The 23710-nt window shown below is 33.1% G+C and overlaps 1 protein-coding gene across 1 annotated transcript; it reads right to left on the minus strand.

Moving 5' to 3' along the window:
• Positions 1–4626: 4626 nt before the first annotated feature.
• LOC104905665 (protein C2-DOMAIN ABA-RELATED 7) lies at positions 4627–23069 on the minus strand. The gene is made up of 3 exons (XM_010694267.4): positions 22844–23069; positions 15982–16077; positions 4627–5254 (listed from the first exon to the last, which is right to left on the minus strand). The coding sequence occupies exons 1-3, from the start codon at positions 22949–22951 to the stop codon at positions 4955–4957; spliced, it is 504 nt and encodes a 167-aa protein (XP_010692569.1). The 5' UTR covers positions 22952–23069; the 3' UTR covers positions 4627–4954.
• Positions 23070–23710: the final 641 nt, after the last annotated feature.

A 23710-nucleotide genomic window follows, 5' to 3' on the forward strand; every position in this document is an offset into this window, starting at 1 on the left:
TGAAAATAATTAATTAGAGTTATAAGTACTTGTAATTAGAATTACGCCAACGTTCTGTTAGTGTTATAAGAACTTGTACTTGGACTGACGCCAAAGTTTGATTTGCATTATATAGATTAGTAGTAGATTTGTATTAAATACTTCACGGAAGTTATAGGAAGTATCAATTTAAGTTATGCCAACATTTGATTAGAGTTATATGAACTTATAAATAGAGTTGTGTCCCGGCTTGAGATGTTGTCACACTTGTATGAAAAGGTATCTATATATAAAGAATTTGAATTATGACAGCAGGGTTGTTGCATAATCAATCATTAAGATTAATTGATGAGGGGCTTGTTTTTAATCATTTGTTAGGCTTGCCTGAAGCTTATTGAAAGGTTGAAAGAAAGAGTTGATAATGTCAAGGTACTACTCACCAAGTCACCATCATTATGTCTTGCCTGCTCAACATTTTTTTTCTTCTCTTTCTTATTTTACTCCTTTGACTGCAAGTGGATGTATTTAAAATATTCATCGAGCTCTTGAAGCAAACTAAAAATTGGTGCTAGAGGTGGATGGATACTAATGAGGTAAGTTAGGATACTTTGTACTTTTTATTTGTCTTTGGCTCTTGATTATTTTGAACTACAACCATCCTACCGAGCTGGACTTTTGAGTATGGTGATTTTAATGTGAAAGATACTTTTATATTAAATTTATTTGTGACTATAATGTACTACCAAATCTAGACCATATGGAGATTCAGTTATAGTTTGTAACACCATTCTGTTTTTCCTATTGACTTTTTCTATCTATCAAAACTCTGGTACATTGAAAAAAAAAGGACTTAGGGGATTATAAATTCAAAGTGGTTACACATATAATACTTGTGTATTAGTGTTAATAGTCTTAAAAGTCGACTATCATTAGTAGCCAGCCGTAAACTAAGTGATAATCTCCAGATTCTTTGATGTCCTTTTAATGTATGTTTCACAAACTTAGGTGCTCAGTTGGTTTTTGTAAATTTTCTGTGATTTTGGTTTAAAACTACGTGCCATGTTGAGGTGACCCTAAACTTATATGCTGGATCATTAAGGATCCAACAGAGTTACTCGAGGTGAAATGAAGAATATGAGTAACAAAGGTATTTGTTTGTTCTTTGAGTTGTAGATTGTTAGGATGAATATAGTTGGGTGTGAATCATCCAAATGTGCCACATGGCTGCATGAAAGTGCTGCCACAACAGAACTCCCAACAGCTAAATTAAATGGTTCCTTTCTCTTGCGGGGCAGCGGTGTTTGAAACCGAAGCGTTGTACACTAAAACTAAAATTGAAATCTATTAGCTCAAATGGAAGAGCGTTGTGCTATGCATAAGATGTGGGTTCGATTCCCAAATAGGTTATGATATGAAAATTAGAACCCTAAACATCAAGTAGAAGAAAAATTAAGTACAATAAGACTCAAGTACACAAACTAAAAAGTAAAATGTCATCATTTTGACTCAAACTAGTGTCATTTTTTTCTTCTTTCACCACATTACCATGTCGGTCTTAAGAGCAACATTACATCTAAAAGCAGAATAAGACCATGTAAATAAGAAGTGCATAGAACATATTAAATAATAAGAGCCTGTGTGGGAGTCGAACCTACATTTTTATGTATTTGCACACACAATACTCTACCAATCGAGTTGACAGGCTATCAAATTACGACCATACTTCCAATACCGAGCAAAGACCCTTGAGTCAAGCCAAGTGCCTTAGCTCATCATAAAGTAGTCATATTGCCATAGCTCTAGTGAGATATTGATATAACTCTAAGGTTATAACTCTACAACTCTAAACAAATATTATTGTAATTTTAATTAGTACGTCATATAACTCTAAACAAGCATTTCTGTAACTCGTAAATACTACTTCCTACAACTTTAAACAAGTCTTAACATTATTCTAATTATTAGTTCTGATAACTCTAAACAAGTGTGGATATAACTCTAGTTACTACATGTAACTTTAAACAAACGTTGCTAAAACTCTAAATACTACTTCTACAACTCTAGAGAAGTATTTGTATAACTCTAATGACTTCCTATAAACTCTAAAAAGATTATGTGTAACTTTGAGCAAGCATTCATATACTCTAAAGAAGTATTGTTATAACTCTATTTAGTTCATCCTATAACTCTAAACAAATGTTGTTATAACTCTAATTAGTAGTTCCTATAATTCTAAATAAATGTTGGTGTAACTCTAATTAGCACTTCCTATAACGACTCTAGACCAGCATTGGTATGACCTGTAACTAGTACTTTATAAAATTCTAAATAAATGTGTACATAACTCTAATTCATCCTTCCTTTAACTTTAAACAAATGCTGTCAAAATTCTAACTACTACTTCTACAACTCTAAAGAAGTATTGGTTTAACTCTAGTGATTAGTTCCTATAAACTCTAAACAAGATTGGGTATAACTCTAAACAAGCATTGCCATAACTCTAAAGGACTATTGCAACAACTCTGATAAATTCTTCCTTTAACTCTAAAAAATATTGTTAGAACTCTAAAGAAGTATTGATACAACTCTAATTAGTTCATCCTATAACTCTAAACAAATGTTGCCATAACTCTAATAGTTTTCATACTTCAAATGAATACAACACACCAAAGGAAATCGGAGTAACAACAAAGAATGATCAAAATTCAAAATCACAGTTCTACTCGAAGAATCCAAACTCTGCAAATTCACATTTGATAAATAGAGAAAGGATACAAAAAATGATCAAAGTTCACAATACTCTTTATTCAATTTCAACTCAAAGCAACTCAATGTTCACAATACTCAACTACACTACCTCTGATTACTATGTCAACAAAAGGAAAAACAAATTCAGTTATCGTTATTAATGAAAATAATTTACAAGAAAAAGTGTATAACAGGAAGAGAAGTTCCAAAAAGAGAGATTATACGATAACACAAATAATCTATACTTGCAGATTCATTGCGACGACGGGTCACTTTGATGGTGATTGACGATTCTCTGCTGACGAGAGCATTCTTAGAGAGGCTGACAAAATTGGCGAAGACGAGATGTTCGCTGCCGTAGAAAACCGGGGAAGAGTAGAGAAGTTTAGGCGCTGATTGTAGCGCCAGTGAATTGATCAATCAAACAAAGCTCTGAATCAAATTTCCTGCAAAAGTTGTTGATTGATCAGTGACACTAAACAAGAAGAAGAGGAAGAGGAGTTTGTGTGGAGAAGAGAGAAAGTATGGTATGTTGCTTTATTTGAATCCAACGATTATGGGTCTTTCTCATTTCTTACCTAAATTCCTTTCTCACACGATCTTGCCCCTCTCTCTCTCTCTCTCTCTCTATATATATATATATATATATATATATATATATATTATATATATATATATATATATATATATATATATATTATATATATATATTAATATATATATATATATTATATATATATATATATATATATATATATATATATATATATATATGATTCGAGCTAAGATGAGATCAAGTTATGATTCTTGGATGTTGGTGATCAAGTATATGATCTTGCGGATTATCAGTAGAGGATTGTATTTCGGTTGAGGTAACCTTTATGTTCAGCAAATATATTTAAAATACCCGTGTGAGTTATATTTTGATATTTTATATCTTTTATAGTCATGGTCATGGTTATAGATGCATCTTCAACTGTGGATTTGTGGAATATGATTTTGTTCTGTTATTGGAATTGTTCGTAAATATTTATGTTTCTTGCAATATGATATGAGTATAATAATGAGAAAAGGATTTCGTAATTTTTTTTAGCTGGCTTAGCTTATGAACTTAGATGAATAGTAGGCAAGGTACACGTGGAGGGAAATAATTCAAATATGATTTAAGACCAAAAATTATGTTATGTTATATTATGTTAAGTACGTAATTAAGCTATGCCAACAATATATTTCAAAAGAATGAATTATTTTCTGAACAATAATTAAGTTTGTTTCTTATATAAAAAAAACGTTTACGAACCAAAATCATTTTGACGGACTGAAGTGAAGTTATTGAGCTTTCCGCTCATGTTAATTTTGTTTTGAATTTTTCCTCTGTTATTGCAGATTTGTCTTAGAAACTCGAAGTGGATTGTAAGTGAACGTTGGATTATGAAATTGTAATTAAATATTGAAATTAGAGGTTGTACTTAGAGTATAAGTTGTTAGTACTCAAGTGCTTATATGAAATTAAGTATTTTATTATTTGGGGATTGAGTAAAGTATTTTGTAATCTGATAATTGGTTTTGGAGTTGATATGTTGTGGGTCTTAACCCACAAGTCCAGGATCGTGTAAAGGTTGTGTTTCCGCTGCGAGTAAATATTTAATTCGAGGTTTATTAAAGTGTTGATTATGATTCGTGAATTTTAAGTGTGTTTAGCTAGTAGCTCACAAGTGTGGGTTGTTATAAGAACATTATAAAACTTTGCTTATTGTAGATATATAACAGAGTGTAATGCAAAAGGAATGGAGGTTGGATCCCTTTTGGTGGGATAATAGAACATGGTAAACGAATATGATTGATCTATAATATGTGAACCCTTTTGGTCAGGTAAAGAAGGTTAAGAAGATAATAAAGTTTTACAAAACAAGCTTACATAAATAGTAGTTATAGTACATTAGTAAGTAGAACATTATAAAACTGCAAATTTTCTTAGGGGTTCCTAGGAGCATGTAGAAGAGTAGAATTATGTGCTCCGAGGTACATTCTTTGACATATTTGTCAGATACTTTTGTCAAATAAGCAAAATACAAAATGTGTAATATATGTGAGAGGGAGCACCTAACTTTAGGTGGTTTGAAAATGAAGAGACGAACATCGACACCAACATGCACAAATGCAAAGATACGAAGATTTCTTCAGAACTATCATCACACTTAGGATAAAATATAGAACTATATATAAATCAAGATCGTAGTCCTCTGCAACCTGGAAGATCAAGCCACTCAATCTTGATCTGCACTTTTCCACTCTCCACATTTTGCAACTTTAGAGTCATCTCCTGAACCATTTTGCCTTTACCATTCCAAATAACCTTACTTTCATCTGCTAAGCAATTCTTCTCATCGGGTTGCACCTTTTTTACAGCAGTTCCAATGGGGAGGTCTTCTAGTCCCATTTGCATAGACTCTATATATGGGCTGATATCAATCATGGCATCACCCATTTTATCATGTTTTGTAAATGTATCTTTGTCAAACACAGTCTGGACAAACACAAACCATCAGTTTCAAAAACAAGAAGACAACAAAAATGCTTAATAAATAAATAAATCAGAAATATATTGAGCCCAGGCCCAATGATTTCATTATGCTCTCTTATATCTAGGCCTTAAGTGCATCAGTGACATTTGCTTGTCTTCTTTTCTAGGACCAGCAAATCATCTTTGGGATTGATGAACTGTAAGTTTTGTCTTATTATTATAAGAAAGTAAGTATGAAGCTTCCTAGAATCTTTAGGGTTCATGCTTTGTATAAAAGGTGTAACCTTTGCCTTTGAGAGCAAGACACATGAAACGAATGAAAGCTGCGCAGGATTAACTTGCCATTGTGAGAATGAAATTGATGACTGAAAAGTCATCATGGTATCAAAGCTACAACTTCTAGGTTCATATCAATTAATTTCTATCTTTCTTCATACTGCTGATTATGTTTACGTTAGTTTAGCTGTAATTTCTTTTCTCTAAAAATCAATTTTTTCCTACTGTTTTATTCCTATGAGGCTATGAGAACTGGAAGTTACTTGTTCATTCTGAGTAGTAAGAGTGTATTGAAGTTTCAGTCTTGGTTATGACCACAATAGAAGTGACAATTATTGTATCTACACCCATTTGATGGGATTAATTCAGTGGTGATTGAAAAACTTCAAGGGGATAATAACTTCAGGTCATGGAAAAGATCACTACATACTAGCTTAGCTTCTAAATGAAAAATAGGATTTGTCACTGGTTTTGTAAAGCGATACTCCAATGAATTGTAACAACATGGTTATCTCATGGATAATCAACAATGTGACTGAACATATTAATGTTGGTTTGTGATAGGTTTCGCGGAAAGAAACACTAGAACTGGGTAGGATTACAAAGGAAAGAACAAAGAATTTAGTGGAAATAGATGTCAAAAGTGGAGTAAAGGAGGTAGAAATGAAAAAAGTGGGTTCAAAGCTGCTGCAAATGCTAGTGCACCTAGTGAACACAACTCACGGTCAAGCACACCTAGCATGATCACACCACAACAGCTGGAACAATTGATGAAACTGTTCCCAACCCCTTCCAAGGTAGGAGGTTCTGAGACTAAAGATGAGATGGACTACCCATATGCTAGAATGTGAGTTGTTACCTTGTTGAGTCTGTCTCTAGTGAGTGGATAATTGATTTAGGGGCTTCCCACCATATGACTGGGTGTTTAGCTCTTCTTGGAGATGCTTAGAAGAGCAAAGAAGTCTCTAAAATCAACCTTCCACTAGTGATACATCCCTAATCACTCAGAGTAGAAGATTAAAGCTAAAGAGCAGTGTAAAGCTTAAAAAGTTGTGCCAGGGTTCAAGCACAACCTTCTATCTGTGCAAAAACTAAATATGAGAATTGCAAAGTGAACTTTCAATCAGGCATCTGTATTATTTAAGACATTGAGTCATCTCGGGTGAAAGGTGTATAATAGGAAGAGCTATCGATGGTTTGTATTACCTCATCAATGAAGATGTGAAGAAACTCATTGATAAACTATGTAAGAGGGGTACTGTAATGAACAAGAAAGAAGAGAAGGGGTTAGCTATGAATGTTATTTCTAAGATCAACCTTCCTGATGTGATAAGTAACACACCTATGATGAAACCAAGCATATTGTGGCATCAAAGGTTGGGGCATGCTACACTTGCTAAAATCAGCAAGATTGAAGGTCTCAAAGACTTTGAAAAAGGATGCACTGATGTGTGCTTAACTTGTCCTACTACCATATAAAGCTACCCTACCAGGATAGTGATTTAAGAGCTAAATATGTCTTTGATCTTATGCACATTGACATCTAGGGACCCTACAAAGTCCCAACAAGAAGAAATCAAAGATACTCTCTAACCATCGTGGATGATCACTCTAGAGTAGTTTGGCTTCACCTCTTTAAACTAAAGTCTGATGCTTATAAAGCAATATATAGCTTTGTGAACCTTGCGAAAACTTAGTTTGACAAGCATGTGAAGATCATTAGGTCAGATAATGATCTTGAATTTGATGACAAAAGATGTAAACCATTTTTACATGCTTGGAATAATTCATCAAACTTCTTGTGTTGACAGGCCACAACAGAATAGAAGGGTGGAGAGAAAGCACATAAACTTGCTAGAAATTGGAAGAGCGTTGAGATTCCAAGCAGGTTTACGACTTCACTTCTGGGGTGAGTGTGTAATGATAGCGGCTCACATAATAAATAGGTTGCGAAGTGCTATTTTGAATTGAAGCACAAAACACCTTTATGAGGTAGTATACTCTCCAAACCCTATTTAAAATCATTTAAAAAGCTTAAGCTGTCTTGCTATAGCCTCTAATCCAAGTATAGTGAGTGATAAGTTCCAAGTTAGAGGTGTACCATGTATACTTCTTGGGTATTGTTAGTATTCCGAATAGGTATAAACAACATCAGAAGGGGTATAAACTCCTAAATCTCACTAGCAACATTATGTTTGTTAGTAGAGATGTTAAATTCTATGAAACTATTTTTTCCTACAAAATTTTCTCATCTCAACCAAGCCTAACTCCTCAAAAGGGCCAAACCTCATAAGATTGCCCTGCAACCTACAATGACTATCCTAAAACACAAACTCAAACACCACCTCAATCACATGAACCTGATGAAAACATTGACCGTGAAACTTCTCCTAACAACACAAAACCTAAAATTAGACAAGAACGTAGATCCCCAACACAACCTTAGCTCAGAAAATCTAGTAGAACCACAAAACAACCACACTGGATGAATGACTTTCACACTAATAAAATGAGTGTTTAGTATGAGCCCCGGAGAATCATTGGAACCCCCTCCAGTACTACCTTCTCATGCTTCATGTCTCAAGTTACAAAACATAAAGAGCCTAAACACATCAAAGAAGTTGTTCAAAGAGTATAGTTGGTAAAGGCCATGAATGAAGAGCTCAATGCTCTTGAGCTCCATAAGATGTGGAAGATAACACACCTGCCACTTGGTAAAACAACCATAGGGTATAAATGCCTCTATAAAATTAAATACAGCCATGATGGAAGCATAGAAAGATATAAAGTAAGCTTGTAGTCGTGGGGAATAAATAGAAATACGGAGTGGACTATAAGCAAACTTTTGCTCTTGTAGCTAAGATGGCTACACTGAGATCACTCTTATTTGTAGCATATTTGAAAGGATGACATGTAAATCAAATGGATGTTAAAAATCCATTTTTTTCCTGGTGATTTGCAAGAAAATGTGTACATGAAACTGTAATCTCCCGTAATTTTATGAATTTTATAAATATATTTAAATTTATAATATATATATTTAACATATTTTAATATTTAAATAATTTATTTTTTGAAAGATTGACTATTTGAAAGTCAAAGCAATTATTAATGATTCAAAGAAGTCAAATATTTTACTTAGTTATACTTTAAAAATTATTTAAATAGCTTAAAACACCTTTTGGTTTAGCAACAAGGATTTTAAATTGGGTTAGAGGAACCCAACTACTCAAATTACCCAACCATTAAATATTATTTAGCTCAAATACTTTTTCCTAAGCCCGGGGGGGGGGGGGGTAACTATATAAACCCCCAAAACCTCAAAATCTTCCAACTTATTTTCTCTCTCTTCCTCTCCCCTATTTTTCAGCCTCCTCTTCTATTTCTCTCTCCTTTCTTTTCTCTCTTTCTTTTCTTCTCCTCCTCTTCGTGTTTCACGGCCAACAGCCAGCCGGATCGCCGCCCAATCGACCAGCCGCATCCACCTCTTCCCCGCCGGCGTCCTTTCCCTCCTCTTTGCTTTGGTTATTTCTTCCTCTTCAAGTTTTATTTAATGCAAAGTTTATATTTTTAATGGTTTAATATGTTTATGTTTAAAGTTATAGTTTGATGATTTAAATATAAATCTAAGATTGTATAGTTTATATAATGAAGTAATTGAATTTCATATTTTTTCATTATGCTTAAATTAAAATTTTGAGTATCAAAGCATGTATTTTTAGGGTTATAAAAGTTAGAAAATCATAGTAGTATATTATACTTTATGAAATTGAGTATTGTTATTACTTTAATTATGTTTAAATATGTTTAAAAAGGGTTTTAGCATATTATAAGTTGCTGGAAATTTGATAAGGATGCTTATGATGGAGTTTATAATCAAGGTATGAGTTTTAAAGAGTTTTCAACAAGTAGTATAGTGGAAATATATACTAGGAGGCTTTAATAATTAAGTTTTAATGATAATAAAGGTTTTTAAACACTTTTATAGAGGGTTTAAAATATTTTAATATTGCTGGAATTTTTAGAGTATTGATTTGTGGTTATGTTGCTCATTGTTAGGGAAAGAATTCTCTTTAGGCAATTTTTAAGCTTGTGAAAGTAGCCTCTCGTTTTGTCTATACAAGGTACGTTCGTACCTATGTGTTGGCTGGAATAGTATCATGTCCTAAGGATGGGATTTATGTAGTATCATGTATAGGGAACTATTTTAGTTCATTTGTGATTTATATTCAATTGGATTTGCATGTTTTATGCCGTTGTGTGAAGCATGTTGATTATGATGATGATATTATGTTTGTATGGAATATTGATGCGAGCATATGCGATTTGAGAACTTTATTTTATTAATTCACATGAGGGATTAATGTTTCTGTTGGTATTGGATCATGATTGAATAATGTTGTTCCCTTTGGATTAATTAATTACTTTATGAGAACCAAGGGCCTTATTTGGTAAGTTGGTTATTTCACATGCGAAAGGTTGGTTGGTTGTTGACTTGGTTCAACAAATAAAGAAAGGTTATGGATTTAATATTGGAATTAATCTTGAGTTGTTAATGAGTTGATGGTCGCCTTATCTCATCCAAAGATAAAAAAAAAATGAAAGTTTGTGTATCTTTGATGATTATATTATTTGTCCTACTTGTGACTCATAACAAATAAATAAATTATAAATTATGTAAATTAAAACGTGAATAGCAATAGCTTTAGACCTGTGCATGTGGACAAGTATATGAGTTGGAGTACATGGTGGTAGTCCATGGCTCTTCTTGGGACCAGATTGATCACCGTGTCGTATTTTAATTTAAAAAGTCCCTCGATATCGTAGATTAGGGGAGTACGGAGTTGCCCCCGTACTTCATGTTCTAGATTGAAGATTGGTTTTGGTTTAGACAACTCATTCCATTGACTATTCCATCTAAATTAAATTAACTTCTTAGTTGTGGAGTTTAGTTAAGTTAAAGTAGTCTGTTATGCTATTATATTATTATTTATTCCTGCTTAATATTTATTAGTATCATGTTAAGTTTTGTATTTATTTACTATATAGTACTCATCTTTGCTGATTACGTGCTTTGTGTGTATGTGTTGATCATGGCTATGTCTTATTAATCCTGTGATGGCCCAATTGGTGAGCAGTCTCTCGGGATCAATAGAGCATCATTGTTTACAGGTTTAAACATCATCATGGGTTCGAGAAATTGAAGAGCTTGTGTTGACTTTTATTATTTCATAGTTGAGTTTGACTTTTATATATGGTTGACTTTTACATTTGAGGTTGTCTTTTGACTGTATGTTGGTTTGACTTTTGGAGTTGACTTTTTGGTTGACTAAGTTTATTTTTAAAGTTATTTATTATTATTTTCCGATGCAAAATTATGAATAGGCCGATACGTTATCACACGAGCGATAATACTTTGATAATTCTCTAAGTTCTATATTGAAAAGACGTTTTAGAAAATAGAGAATTGTCGGGGTGTTACAGAAACTGCCTCCAGGATACACACAAGAAGGAAAAAGAATTCAGATTGGCTTTAAGCGGGAAAAACTTCTTAACGATAACACTACACAATCTGTGAAAAGTGTGTAAACTTCTCAAATCACTGTGTGGGCTTAAAAAAGCACTAAGACACTGGTTCTCTAACTCAGCTCTGCCTTGAAAAGCTTTCATTTTTCTCAATAAAGATCTACTATTCTCTCTTCACTAAGCAAGATGGGAAGTCTTTCACCACCATACTTGTCTATGTGGATGACATGGTGATTATAGGGAATGATATGAAGAGCATCATTCAAAGAGCAAAAGCATTCATGTCTTCTTCGTTCAACATGAAAGACATGGGAGAATTGAGATACTTCTTAGGTATCGAAGTTGATAAGCATCAAGATGGCATTTTCTTGTCTCAAAAGAAGTATACACTAGACCTTCTAGCAGACTACAACATGAAGAATTATAAACCCTTGAAGCTTCCTATGAATAGCCACTTAAAACTCACTGCTGAAATAGGTGATGCTCTCACCAATCCTACTGAGTACCAGACACTAGTAGCCAAGTAGGTAAACTCATTAACTCTCACATGCCTAGATATAGCCTACACAGTCCAATTAATCGGTACATTAAGCACTCCCGAGAGGAGAAGGGAAAGAGAAGGAGACAAAGAACGACAGTGATAACACCGGTGGATACGTTGGGGGTGATAACAGGAGGACATATCTCGGGTGGTCCAACTAGCCGAGCCCAAAAGGCTCACCTCCAGGCCATGAAGAAACATGTCCTAGAAATTGAGCCGGCAAAGACGGGGTCTTTCGCCATGACATTTGGGGAGCCTAACCGTCACATTCACACTGCCCATTACGACCCCTGTTGATAGAGATGAAATTCGCTACTTCTCCGGTCAAAAGGATTTTAGTCGATAGCGAGTCCTCATAGGATATCATTACTTTAGATTGCTTGCCCAAACTCAAGAATACCAATAAGGATGTCACCTCGACCAGCCAACCAGTGATAGGCTTCGGGGGAGGATCTGTCTACCCGTCAGGGTTTGTGAAACTGGTCGTGAGACTCGGGGAGTTGGAAAAGGGAAGAAGCCTACCAGTTGACTTCCTGGTGGTCGATACTCTAAGCAACTTCAAGCATAAGCCTACTATTGTTCACCTTCAAGTTGCCAAAAGGGTATCGAGGTATCTATACAAGAATCCTGGTTAAGACATCTTGCTTGCATATCAGTGTAAGGCTCATCTTACTACCTACTGTGATAGTGATTGTGGAAGATATTCCTCCACCAGAATATCAACCTCATGCTTCTGCATTTTACTTAGCTCCTCTCTTATATCCTAGAAGTCAAAAAGACAGTCATTGGTGGCTAGAAGCACGGCTGAATAGGGGTGAAATTTTGGTGTGTGGTTTGGATTATAGCCTAATCCAATCCGATCCGGTCCGAACAAAATTTGGATTTCAAATTTTCAATCCGAATCCAAACCAATTAGGGTTTGAATCTAATCCAATCCGAATTTTTGTACTCTAGATTAGATGCGATCCAAAATCCGATTTTTTTAAAAAAACTCTAGCTTTTCGATGAAATAAATTAAGCACAACAGCAACCTAGTATATATAGGAAATGAGGAATTAAGTGCAGTTAATGTTTTAGGGGGGAGGTTTGAAGTGTTATGTGTATTGGGCTATGGAGTAGTTTCTTTTTTTAAAAAAAAAAGTTTAGCACTTAAGCCGAACCCAGACACATAATACAATGCATATTACTATTCGGTTAAATTGAATTTTTGGATCCAATTACCCTCAATCCAATCAGATTCGAAAATTCATTTTTTTTAAAAATGATATCAATCCGAACACAGTTTAAATCCGATCTGAATTACTAATTCAGATTGGATTGGATTGGATTTTGGATTTTATCCGAATAACTTTCATCCGTACTGCTAAAGCAGAGTATAGGTTAATGTCACTCACTATATGTGAGGTCATGTGGCTTAAGCAGCTCATGAAGGATCTAAGACACGAAAACCTAGGATCTACTCTCATTATTGTGATATTAAGCTGCTCTTGCCATTACAGCCAACCCTGTGCACCATGAGAAGACAATGTGAACATTGACTATTATTTTATTCTAGATAAAACTTCATAAGGCATCATCACTCTTGCATACATTTCTTCCTCTCAGCAAGTAGGTGACATCTTCACCAAGAAGCTCCGTACTAGGCAGCATCAAAGGCTCCTTTACAGGCTTGGAGTTCAGTTCTCTACTCATTCTCAGCTTGAGGGGGAATATTGAGTCCAGACCCAATGATTTCATTATGCTCTCTTATATCTAGGCCTTAAGTCCATCAGTGACATTTTTTTCCTGCTTTCCTAGGACTAGGGGTGAAAGTTCGGTGTGCGGTTTGGATTAGGGCCTAATCCAATCCGATCCGAATAAAATTTGGATTTCAATTTTTCAATCCGAATCCAAACCAATTAGGGTTTGAATCCGATCCAATCCAATCCGAAATTTCATACTTTAGATTGGATCCGATCCGAAAATCCGATTTTTTTTAAAACTCTAGTTTTTCGATGAAATTGATTAAGCAAAACAACAGCCTAGTAGATTTAGGAAGTGAAGAATTAAGTGTAGTTAGTGTTTTAGGGGAAAGATTGAAGTGCTATGTGTATTGGGCTATGGAGTAGTTTTTTTATAATAAAAAATCAGTTAAGCACTTAAACCCAATCCAGATACATAATACAAGGCATATTACTATTCGGTTATATTGGATTTTTGGATCCAATTACCCTCAATCCAATCCGATCCGAAAATTCATTTTTTCAAAAAATCTAAATCCGAATCCAATCCAAATACTATTCGAATCCGATCCGAATTACTAATTCGGATTGGATTGGATTGGATTTTGGATTTTATCCAAATAACTTTCACCCCTACCTAGGACCAACAAATCATCCTTGTGATTGATGAGCTGTAAGTTTTGTCTTAATTTAAGAAAGTAAGTAGGAAGTTTTCTAGGATCTCTTGGGTTAATGCTTTGTATGAAAGGTGTAACCTTTGCCTTTGAGAGCAAGACATGTGAAATGAATGAAAGTTGCGCAACTTAACTTGTCATTGTGAGAATGAGATTCATGACTGAAAAGTCATCAAAAATAACTATTCAGCCATTGAGATTGAGGGATGATTAAGATTCCATTGTTAATGATGTATCACATTATTTTATAACCCATTTGGCTCGGGGGACTCACTGTGACCTGCAATCGGGCCTAGATATTGGATCTTGTAATTTGTAAGTCTTTTAACCATAAAAAAGGTTTCTATTGAAGTAAAAATAGACAAATATATCCATTGATACATTGAAGGGTATTAAGTTATATGCCAGCTCAGCTTATTACATTCTGTTATTAAGAAGTTTGTTAATATTCTGTTACTGAGTTTGTTAGAGATTACAAGTTAGTTATTTCTTGTTAGCTATCAATTGTATATAAGCTTCTGGTTGAGATTTGTAGAACTCAGATTTTGGAAGTAATAATATTACTCTTTCTTCCTTTCATTTCTCTCTTTCTCTTTCTAGATTTCTATAATTCAATCTACCTGGTTGAATTCACAAAGGGAGTATAACAATCTTTATATATCTAACATTGGATTATCAAATCAATGGTCAAAGTCTCAAAGATGGAGCAATAAATCACTTGACAAAGAGAGAGTATTGATCATGATTACAATCAATATCGGAGCATCTCGTTTCATTTTCTATTTCAAGAGCTAACCTGCCATAAGGAACATAATTTTTTTTATCCCTACTGAGACGCCATGGTAAAATAAAGTGCCCTGTTATATTGAAACCTTTCGCAAGTTAGCCCGTCATGGGTTTGCAGGCGAAAACTTTGAGAGGAGTAGTAAGGAAAATCCCTCTTCTAAAGTGCCTTTAATAGGGATCGAACCTCCAATCTTAAAGTCAGAAGGTTATTTCCTTACCATTAAGACAAGTTTGGCTTGATAAGGAACATAGAATAACAAATATGAATAAAATATTATTTTATAAAAGAAAAAAATTGAATGTCTCTGTTTTTGGTTTAAAATATCAAGGACCTTTTAAGGTGGATAATTAAATTGACATCTGTATCAGTTGTAATAAAGCAGGAAAAGAGAGAGTATTATGATCTTGGCTACTTTATCTAAAGTTGTCCATGTACTCCATGTAGTACAAAAGGAGGAAAATGGACAAAAAAAACTTAATGCAGGTTCATATTTATTCCCACTAAGCAAGATCTTATTCTTAGTAAAGATTCACTACATACTACGTTTTTGAGGTAAAAAATGCAAGTATAACCCCTAAAAAAATGTAAAGAGAGGAGACAGATCTAGCCAATGATCAAAATTTAGCAATTTTATATAGAACGACTAAGTTTTTTTAGGGGGCGTTTGGTTCATATAATAGTATGGGTTTGGAATCAAGAATGAAACCGAGGTGATATGGGTTTGGAACTTGATACTTAATACCTTGTGTTTGGTTTGATTACGAATGAAAATTCTTCTTTCATTTGATACCTAGAGGTAAGGTATGAGCCATACCCACCTCCCCCATGGGTTTTTAAACCCCATACCTTATGGGTTTGAGGTATGGGTTTAAAATTTAGAAATAAGTTAAACAAACACTAGGTCTAGGTATGGTTTTGTTCATTCCAAACCCATACCTCATACCTAAAACTAGTGAACCAAACACCCCCTTAGATAATGTAAATAAAAATATATAGTATCTTGCATACTATGTCATGCTAGGATATGTAATATAAAATAATTTGCCACGTTACCCTCAAATAAATTGATGGGTAAAAAACAAGAATATATATTACAATGAAAAAAGTCTTATGGGGTGCATTTTAGTCTTATGGGATACATAAATGCACCCCGTCAAAGAACAAAAGAAAGCATCAATGAGATAAAACTAAATTAATTTACTTACTAGTTTGATCGGCATATGTGGATCAATAACTGAAAGAGTTAGAACATCATTCCATTCGGGATTGCAATTATTTTTTATCACTCGGGTCTTTAATTTCTGCATCAAAGACAATAAAAGTAGTAATGTGAAATCCTTTGTTTCGGCTGGGATGTTTTAATACTTCTATTTTTTTAATAGCAACATGTGCCTTCTTGATGAGTATATTTATACAAATATATTAAAAAGCGTACATGACAATGTATACACGCCACGTGACACCTTTGTTACCTCACTAGAATTGTCCAATGTATACATAAGTCATGTCAATTAACAAAAGTAAAATTAGCTTGCAACAAGATTTGGACCCGTGACGTAGGCAGATTGGCGGAAAAGTTCGAAAAGGATTTGCGACAAAAAGCCTGAACTGTTTTGCGGAAAATGGGCCGACGGAGTCCGATTGCCTATTGATACCTTTTCGGAAGCGGAACGACCCAACGAGTCAAACTCATCGCTACGCCGTGACCTATAGGCTTTTTAGGCCATCCAGATCCGTTTAAGGCCTGAAATTAGCTTTTTAATTATTTCCGAATTTAATTATTTCCTTAATTTCGTATTAGGGTTTTGTTTAACGTATTTAAACATTATTAGGTCAATGTTTGGAGGCAGTTTTTCACTTTTAATAATATCTCAGAGTTTATACTCTTTTCTGGTGGATTCCGGAGTTTTACAGATTTATTGCTTGTAAATCTGTGTGTTCTTGATTCGAGAATTGCGCTTGCTTTTCTCCATTGATTCCGACTGCGTCAACCCGTTACCTCTTGCTATTATACATGACATAATTACCATCTCATCCAACTTTTAATCATGCTTCAAGTGTCTACATTATTATATTTGTACCTTTTTAAATGTTAAGTTTTCCTTAATACTTCCTCCGTTTGTAAATAAGTGCAACATTTGCATAGTGTTTACTATTCACAATTTAAACTTTGATTAGCTTTGGTGATTTACATTTTAGGAAAAACATAGTCATGTGGGATCTTGTTAGATTCATCTGAATGTGAATTTTTTAATATCAACTTTTTATAATTTTTACTTATTGATAATTGAACATATTAATGGTTCAAATAAAGCATTGGCAAACGTGAAAAGAAGAAGTGTTACACTTATTTAGGAACGGAGGAAGTATATTTTAGTGGGAATGGAAAAAAAATACATATCAAGTCGGAAACACAATACCAACTCGGTGCAACGCCCGGACCGAAATACTAATTAGAATAATTAAATGTTGCAAATAGAAAAACAACAAAGTTAATACTTTCAAGTGTTGTTGCCATATGCCCATACTAGAATTTTTTGCATACGCGATGCGTGCTTGAATTTTTTTCGAAACAGAAAATCGATTTTCTTCGGCATAAGAGTCAAAATTTGAACATTAGACATACGAAGTATAATTGCTTTTAGTTGCAAAATTTGATTGGTTTAGTTTCTGTCACTGAAGTCTCTCACCATTCTTTTTGTTTTGTTTTTTTTACTTTGCAAAGTTAAATTCTATGAAGAAAATAAAATTTTTATTGAATTTATTTATGATTTCTAATATTATAATTTTTTAGTTGATTTTCGAATTAAGTACAGTACTTCATAAATTGTAAAGAAAGTGAACACTTTGATTTCAAGTCAATTTGTTTCCTCATTTTAGTGATTTGCATAACGTAAATTTTGCAATTTTATGATTTTAGTTTTTGTAAAGTTTCCTCGTTTTAGTGATTTGGTATTTTTGTTTGAAGCCCCCTTTAATTTGTAAGTGAATCTGTAATTTTGAATGGGAAGGCGGTAACATAGTCCCTTCTCTTATATAATAGAGATATGTTGTACTTTAATTCTTGAATGATATTTTACATAAACTTTTTTACCTTCATAATTAATCGCTATTATATAATAGAAAAAGATAGGTCCAAATATATGTAAAAGTTTCATTGTATATAGGAAACACTATAATAAAGCATATAATTTTTTTTTCTTGTCTAACTTCTAAATTCTGATTTCACTACAAATACACCGACCTCTATTTTTTATCATGACCCACCATTAATTTGAATGGTTCTTGAGAATAGTGATTTGCAAGTAAATTTTTGTAAATGTTTTTGTATTTATTGACGTGTTAGGTTATTAGTTTTAGTTTGTATGTTAATTTTGAGTTTTAATAAAGTTTCTTGATTATTTGAGTGATTTGTGAGATTTTTATAACGTGATTTTCTCAATCGTATGAGTTATTTGTAAAGTTTCTTCTTTTAAGTGATTTGTAAGTGAGTGTTGTAAATTAATTTTCGGTAGTTTTCTTTGAGTGTCGATTTTGATTTTGACATTCCTTTTGTAATTTAAAAAGGGAAGGGGGATAAAATAGGCATTTCAAACGAGGGCATCATTGCTCCTTCCTTCCCTTATATAATAGAGATCAACACATAAGTTATCATATGGGTTCATATAGTTAGAATCTTAATAATCACTAAGATACTAATATCTACATTCATATGCCCATATCAAGTTATCAACACATAACTACATAAGTTATCATGTAGGTTGATATAGTTGGAACTTAATAATCACTAACATACTAATATCTACATTATGAGCAAATCACAGAGGTGCACATCGTTGTCATTACCATCGGAACATACCTAATAGTTAAGACTTTTTTTTATCTGACCTTACCCCATTACGTGAGTTTATTAATAAAATATACATATGTGTTTAAATACTGTTCTCTCCTACCAAAGGTTAAGTAAATGAGTACACCCTTTCCTAGTTTTCTCATTTTCTTAATTATTGTATCTACGATAACGTTTAAGGTCTTTTTGAAAAAGATGGAATATATATCCAATATTAGTGTAAACTCAATAAAGTAGAAATGTGTTATCCAATCCAGAAAAAAACCATTTAATCTTTTCATTGTTCTTTCACATTCATAACTTTCAAACATACGACGAGCAAAAAACCAAAATTTTGCTTGGTTAAATATTGAGTGATTATGCTACCTAATTCGCTAAAACTCTTCAAATTGCGATCAAAATAGATGAATGTATACAAAGAACGAATATTATTCTTAGGCTAATTAGACAACCAGACAAGAGGTAGCGAATTCCATTCTTGTATGCTAACTCATATCGCAAAGTATGTAGCACTAGTGATGCCTACATGACCTAATGGTAGAAGTTCGTCTAAATCAACACCTCTATGGCACTATAAAATTGGAAGAAATGTTAGTGTTTGTCCTGTTTTACTTTAGCCTATTTCAACATTATTTTCTACTGGTCGGAGGTGTTATAGTGCCGAGATACAAAAATGTTATTTGGTTGACATTGTTTAACATAAGAAGTTGAAATTACTAGGAATTGAAACTTCTTGGTATTATTTGGTTGACAAATTCATGGGAAGTAGAATTTACTAGGAACCCACTTCCCCAAAAATGAATGAAATTACTTACCTAGGGGACCTAGGTAAGTGAAAATTCCCATGAAACTTTCACTTTCCATGAGTTACCAAATAACATTTAGCAATTCCTAAAAAATATAATTACATGGGAAAATAAATTTCCAAAGAAATTGCACTCCCTACTTTCAACCAAACCAGCACTAAATAACAGATCATTCACTGTTGAACAAAAAGTTTGGCCCACAGATTAAGAAGAAAAGAAACCATGTCATGATTACTAAGTAATTTTTTTTTTTGAAAATTTCCTTAATTGTGTCTTCGACATCTTTAGATGTAAAAACATATGTTTTTTTTAGATGCTCAAAAACAATATTATGGATGTGCAAACATATGTTTTGGATGTACAGAAAAACTAATGGATATGAGATGTATAAACCATTATGGATGTAAAAATGTAGTTTTTGGATGTACAAAATAAATCATATGGATATACAAAATGATTTTGGATGTACAATATATAATATGGATATACTAATGAACGTAGGAGGCAAAAGCCATTATGGATGTACAATATAGTTTTTGGATGTAAAAATATAATATAGATGTAGTAACATAATTATAGATGTACAAATATAGTTTTTGGATGTAAAATTATAATATAGATGTACTAACATAATATTATGGATGTAACTCAAGTAAGATACAAAAACCAGTATAGATGTGCAAATATAGGTTCCGGATGTACAAAAGAAATTATATGGATGTACAAAATAAATTTTAGATGTACAAAATATAAGGTAACAAGTTTTAAAAAAAGAACTAGTTATTAGGCCCGGACTATGCCCTGGGTAAGAAAAAATTTCATTTATTAATATAATACTTTATGATAATAACAATAAATACAACTTAGCCTAGTGGTTAAGACTTTAGTATGTGTACTTGAGGTCTCGGGATCAAAACTTATACCATACATAATTAATTTTAATGAACATGCAAATTTATTTATTTTTAAGGATGCAATGGATATATTTAATAGCATTAACTAATTACAACATATATTTTTAATTTTGTGGAAACATGGATCACTAAGAGATGCTAGATGAGATGGTGATTCTTTGAAAACCCTTACATAAGGTTAGGGGTTCGAGCCCAGGCTTTAGCATTTTTATTTTTTGAAACATGGATCACTAAGAGATGTTAGATGAGATGGTGATTCTTTGAAAACCCTTACATAAGGTCAGGGGTTCGAGCCCAGGCTTTAGCATATAATAACAATAAATACAACTTAGTCTAGTGGTTAAGACTTTAGTATGTGTACTTGAGGTCTCGGGATCAAACCTTATACCATACATAATTAATTTTAATGAACATGCAAATTTATTTATTTTTAAGGATGCAATGGATATGTTTTATAGCATTAACTAATTACAACAGATATTTATAATTTTGTGGAAACATGGATCACTAAGAGATGCTAGATGAGATGGTGATTCTTTGAAAACCCTTACATAAGGTCAGGGGTTCGAGCCCAGACTTTAGCATATTTATTTTTTGAAACATGGATCACTAAGAGATGTTAGATGAGATGGTGATTCTTTGAAAACCCTTACATAAGGTCAGGGGTTCGAGCCCAGGCTTTAGCATATAATAACAATAAATACAACTTAGCCTAGTGGTTAAGACTTTAGTATGTGTACTTGAGGTCTCGGGATCAAACCTTATACCATACATAATTAATTTTAATGAACATGCAAATTTATTTATTTTTAAGGATGCAATGGATATGTTTTATAGCATTAACTAATTACAACAGATATTTTTAATTTTGTGGAAACATGGATCACTAAGAGATGCTAGATGAGATGGTGATTCTTTGAAAACCCTTACATAAGGTCAGGGGTTCGAGCCCAGGCTTTAGCATATTTATTTTTTGAAACATGGATCACTAAGAGATGTTAGATGAGATGGTGATTCTTTGAAAACCCTTACATAAGGTCAGGGGTTCGAGCCCAGGCTTTAGCATATAATAACAATAAATACAACTTAGCCTAGTGGTTAAGACTTTAGTATGTGTACTTGAGGTCTCGGGATCAAACCTTATACCATACATAATTAATTTTAATGAACATGCAAATTTATTTATTTTTAAGGATGCAATGGATATATTTAATAGCATTAACTAATTACAACAGATATTTTTAATTTTGTGGAAACATGGATCACTAAGAGATGCTAGATGGGATGGTGATTCTTTGAAAACCCTTACATAAGGTCAGGGGTTCGAGCCCAGGCTTTAGCATATTTATTTTTTGAAACATGGATCACTAAGAGATGTTAGATGAGATGGTGATTCTTTGAAAACCCTTACATAAGGTCAGGGGTTCGAGCCCAGGCTTTAGCATATTTATTTTTTAAATAATGACCACTTGACTTTGTTGGTTAACAGACACGTGGCAAAATTATGGTGGCAGGAGAAGGAGAGTGCCACGTGGCGCATCGACGTTGTTACGCACGCCTTTTAATATATATGTATAGATAATTTTAAATTTACCCATAGCTTAACCAGGATTAAGCTTTGGTTTTTTTATCTTTTAGTGATTATAAGGTCTTGTATAGTGGCGAACAATTCACCATTAGCCTAATTCTATAGTGCTTTACTATTTTAATCATCAAAAACATACAATTTTACCAGAACTTATTAATAAAGCCACCTTCGTTTGATTATCAAAAAGTGATTTAATCCTGCTGTAAATTATAACGAACTTCAAGCCACATCAATAATTGTGGATGAGAATCTATAAGGGTGTGTTTGGTTGGGAGTAAAATGTATTTTCAGAAAATTAATTTTCAACACAAGAAATATATGACGCAAGTGCATCCAGCACCCTTCATTTTGACTAGCAATCGAAACACCATAAAATATTGGCATTGGTACATCGAATGTCATAAATTACGCTAAAGCTAACTTTTTTTTTGCTAATGACGAGGAAATCGTGCTAATTTCTTTTTTCCATTTTTCTTACAATTGTCCATTATTCTAGTGATTTGGTTAACTCCACTCTTTCATTTTCTATAATTTTCTTACAACCAAACAAAGAAAAATCAATCTAAAATTGAATTGTACTATGCAAAAATGATTTTCATGGAATACTACTTTCCAACACATAAAAAAATCATGAAATACTACATTCCAACAAATATGTTTTTCATTCAACCAAACGCACCCTAACAGTAAGCATGAATGATGAATATCTAGATCAGATTTAGAGAAATGTGGACAATAGCAAGTACTTTAGAAATGACGAATATTGATCCACAAACATCAATGTCAATATGAAAAGAAATTAACAAATTAGAGATCAAGAAATAAAGTAGATTTGCTGAGATCAATGGTTAAAAAAAAAAAAAAAAAAAAAAGCGATGACTTAAAATGATGAAGAGGGTGTATGATTACCTGCGAACCGGAGGTAACAACAGCATAAGGGTCGCTACTAAATGCGTCGCAAACGATGAGATCAATGCCTCTCTTCACGGTGATCTTAAGAGCACCCAATGGATTCATTTGTTCTGCTTTTTTACCCCCCCTCGTGTCTGAAACTCTGAATGCGTTTGATGATGTATTTGTTTGCTAAGAGCTAATAGAGACTTTGAGAAAGTCAATGATTCGATTTTATATGAAAATTTTATTGGCTAGATTTATGAAAATATTGTTATTTTATGTTAAACAGTTGAATGGGCTAATACTATTTTTTGGGGGACATGGACAGGGGAGACGTGGTTAGCAGTAGGCAGTAGCCACTAATTGTGTGTTAATATTTTAAGGTACAATCAAGAATCTAAAAAAAATATTGATGGCCTTGGTGTGCACAATATATACAATTACGCAAATTATTATAATAGACCGTTTAATTTTAATATAAAATTAGATAATTCAAGTCTACATTCTTCTCACAAACTCATTTCATTTCTCTCTAATCCAACACTATTTTTCGGTATCTTGACCATCGTAGTCGTCCATTCTGTTCTCCTTCCTTTGCTTTCCTTTGAATATTGAATTACAACAAACAACTTTTAAAATAGTCTGACCGTTTTACGGAATGGATTAAAATAGTTACTAAATGGATTAAATCAGTCACTAAATGAATTAAAGAATCTTATTACTGAATAACTTAAACGGGTCACTAGATAGATTAAAATGGTCACTAAATAAATTAAAGTATCCACTATATTAAGAAAGAGGGTACGTTCTCTTCTAATATTAGGCTTGGGCAGCACCTACTTTTAAATTAAAAGTAAACGGTCTTTTACAAGACCAACTGAT

Source organism: Beta vulgaris, chromosome 1 (assembly GCF_026745355.1).
Source record: "Beta vulgaris subsp. vulgaris cultivar EL10 chromosome 1, EL10.2, whole genome shotgun sequence".
NCBI lineage: Eukaryota > Viridiplantae > Streptophyta > Magnoliopsida > Caryophyllales > Amaranthaceae > Beta > Beta vulgaris.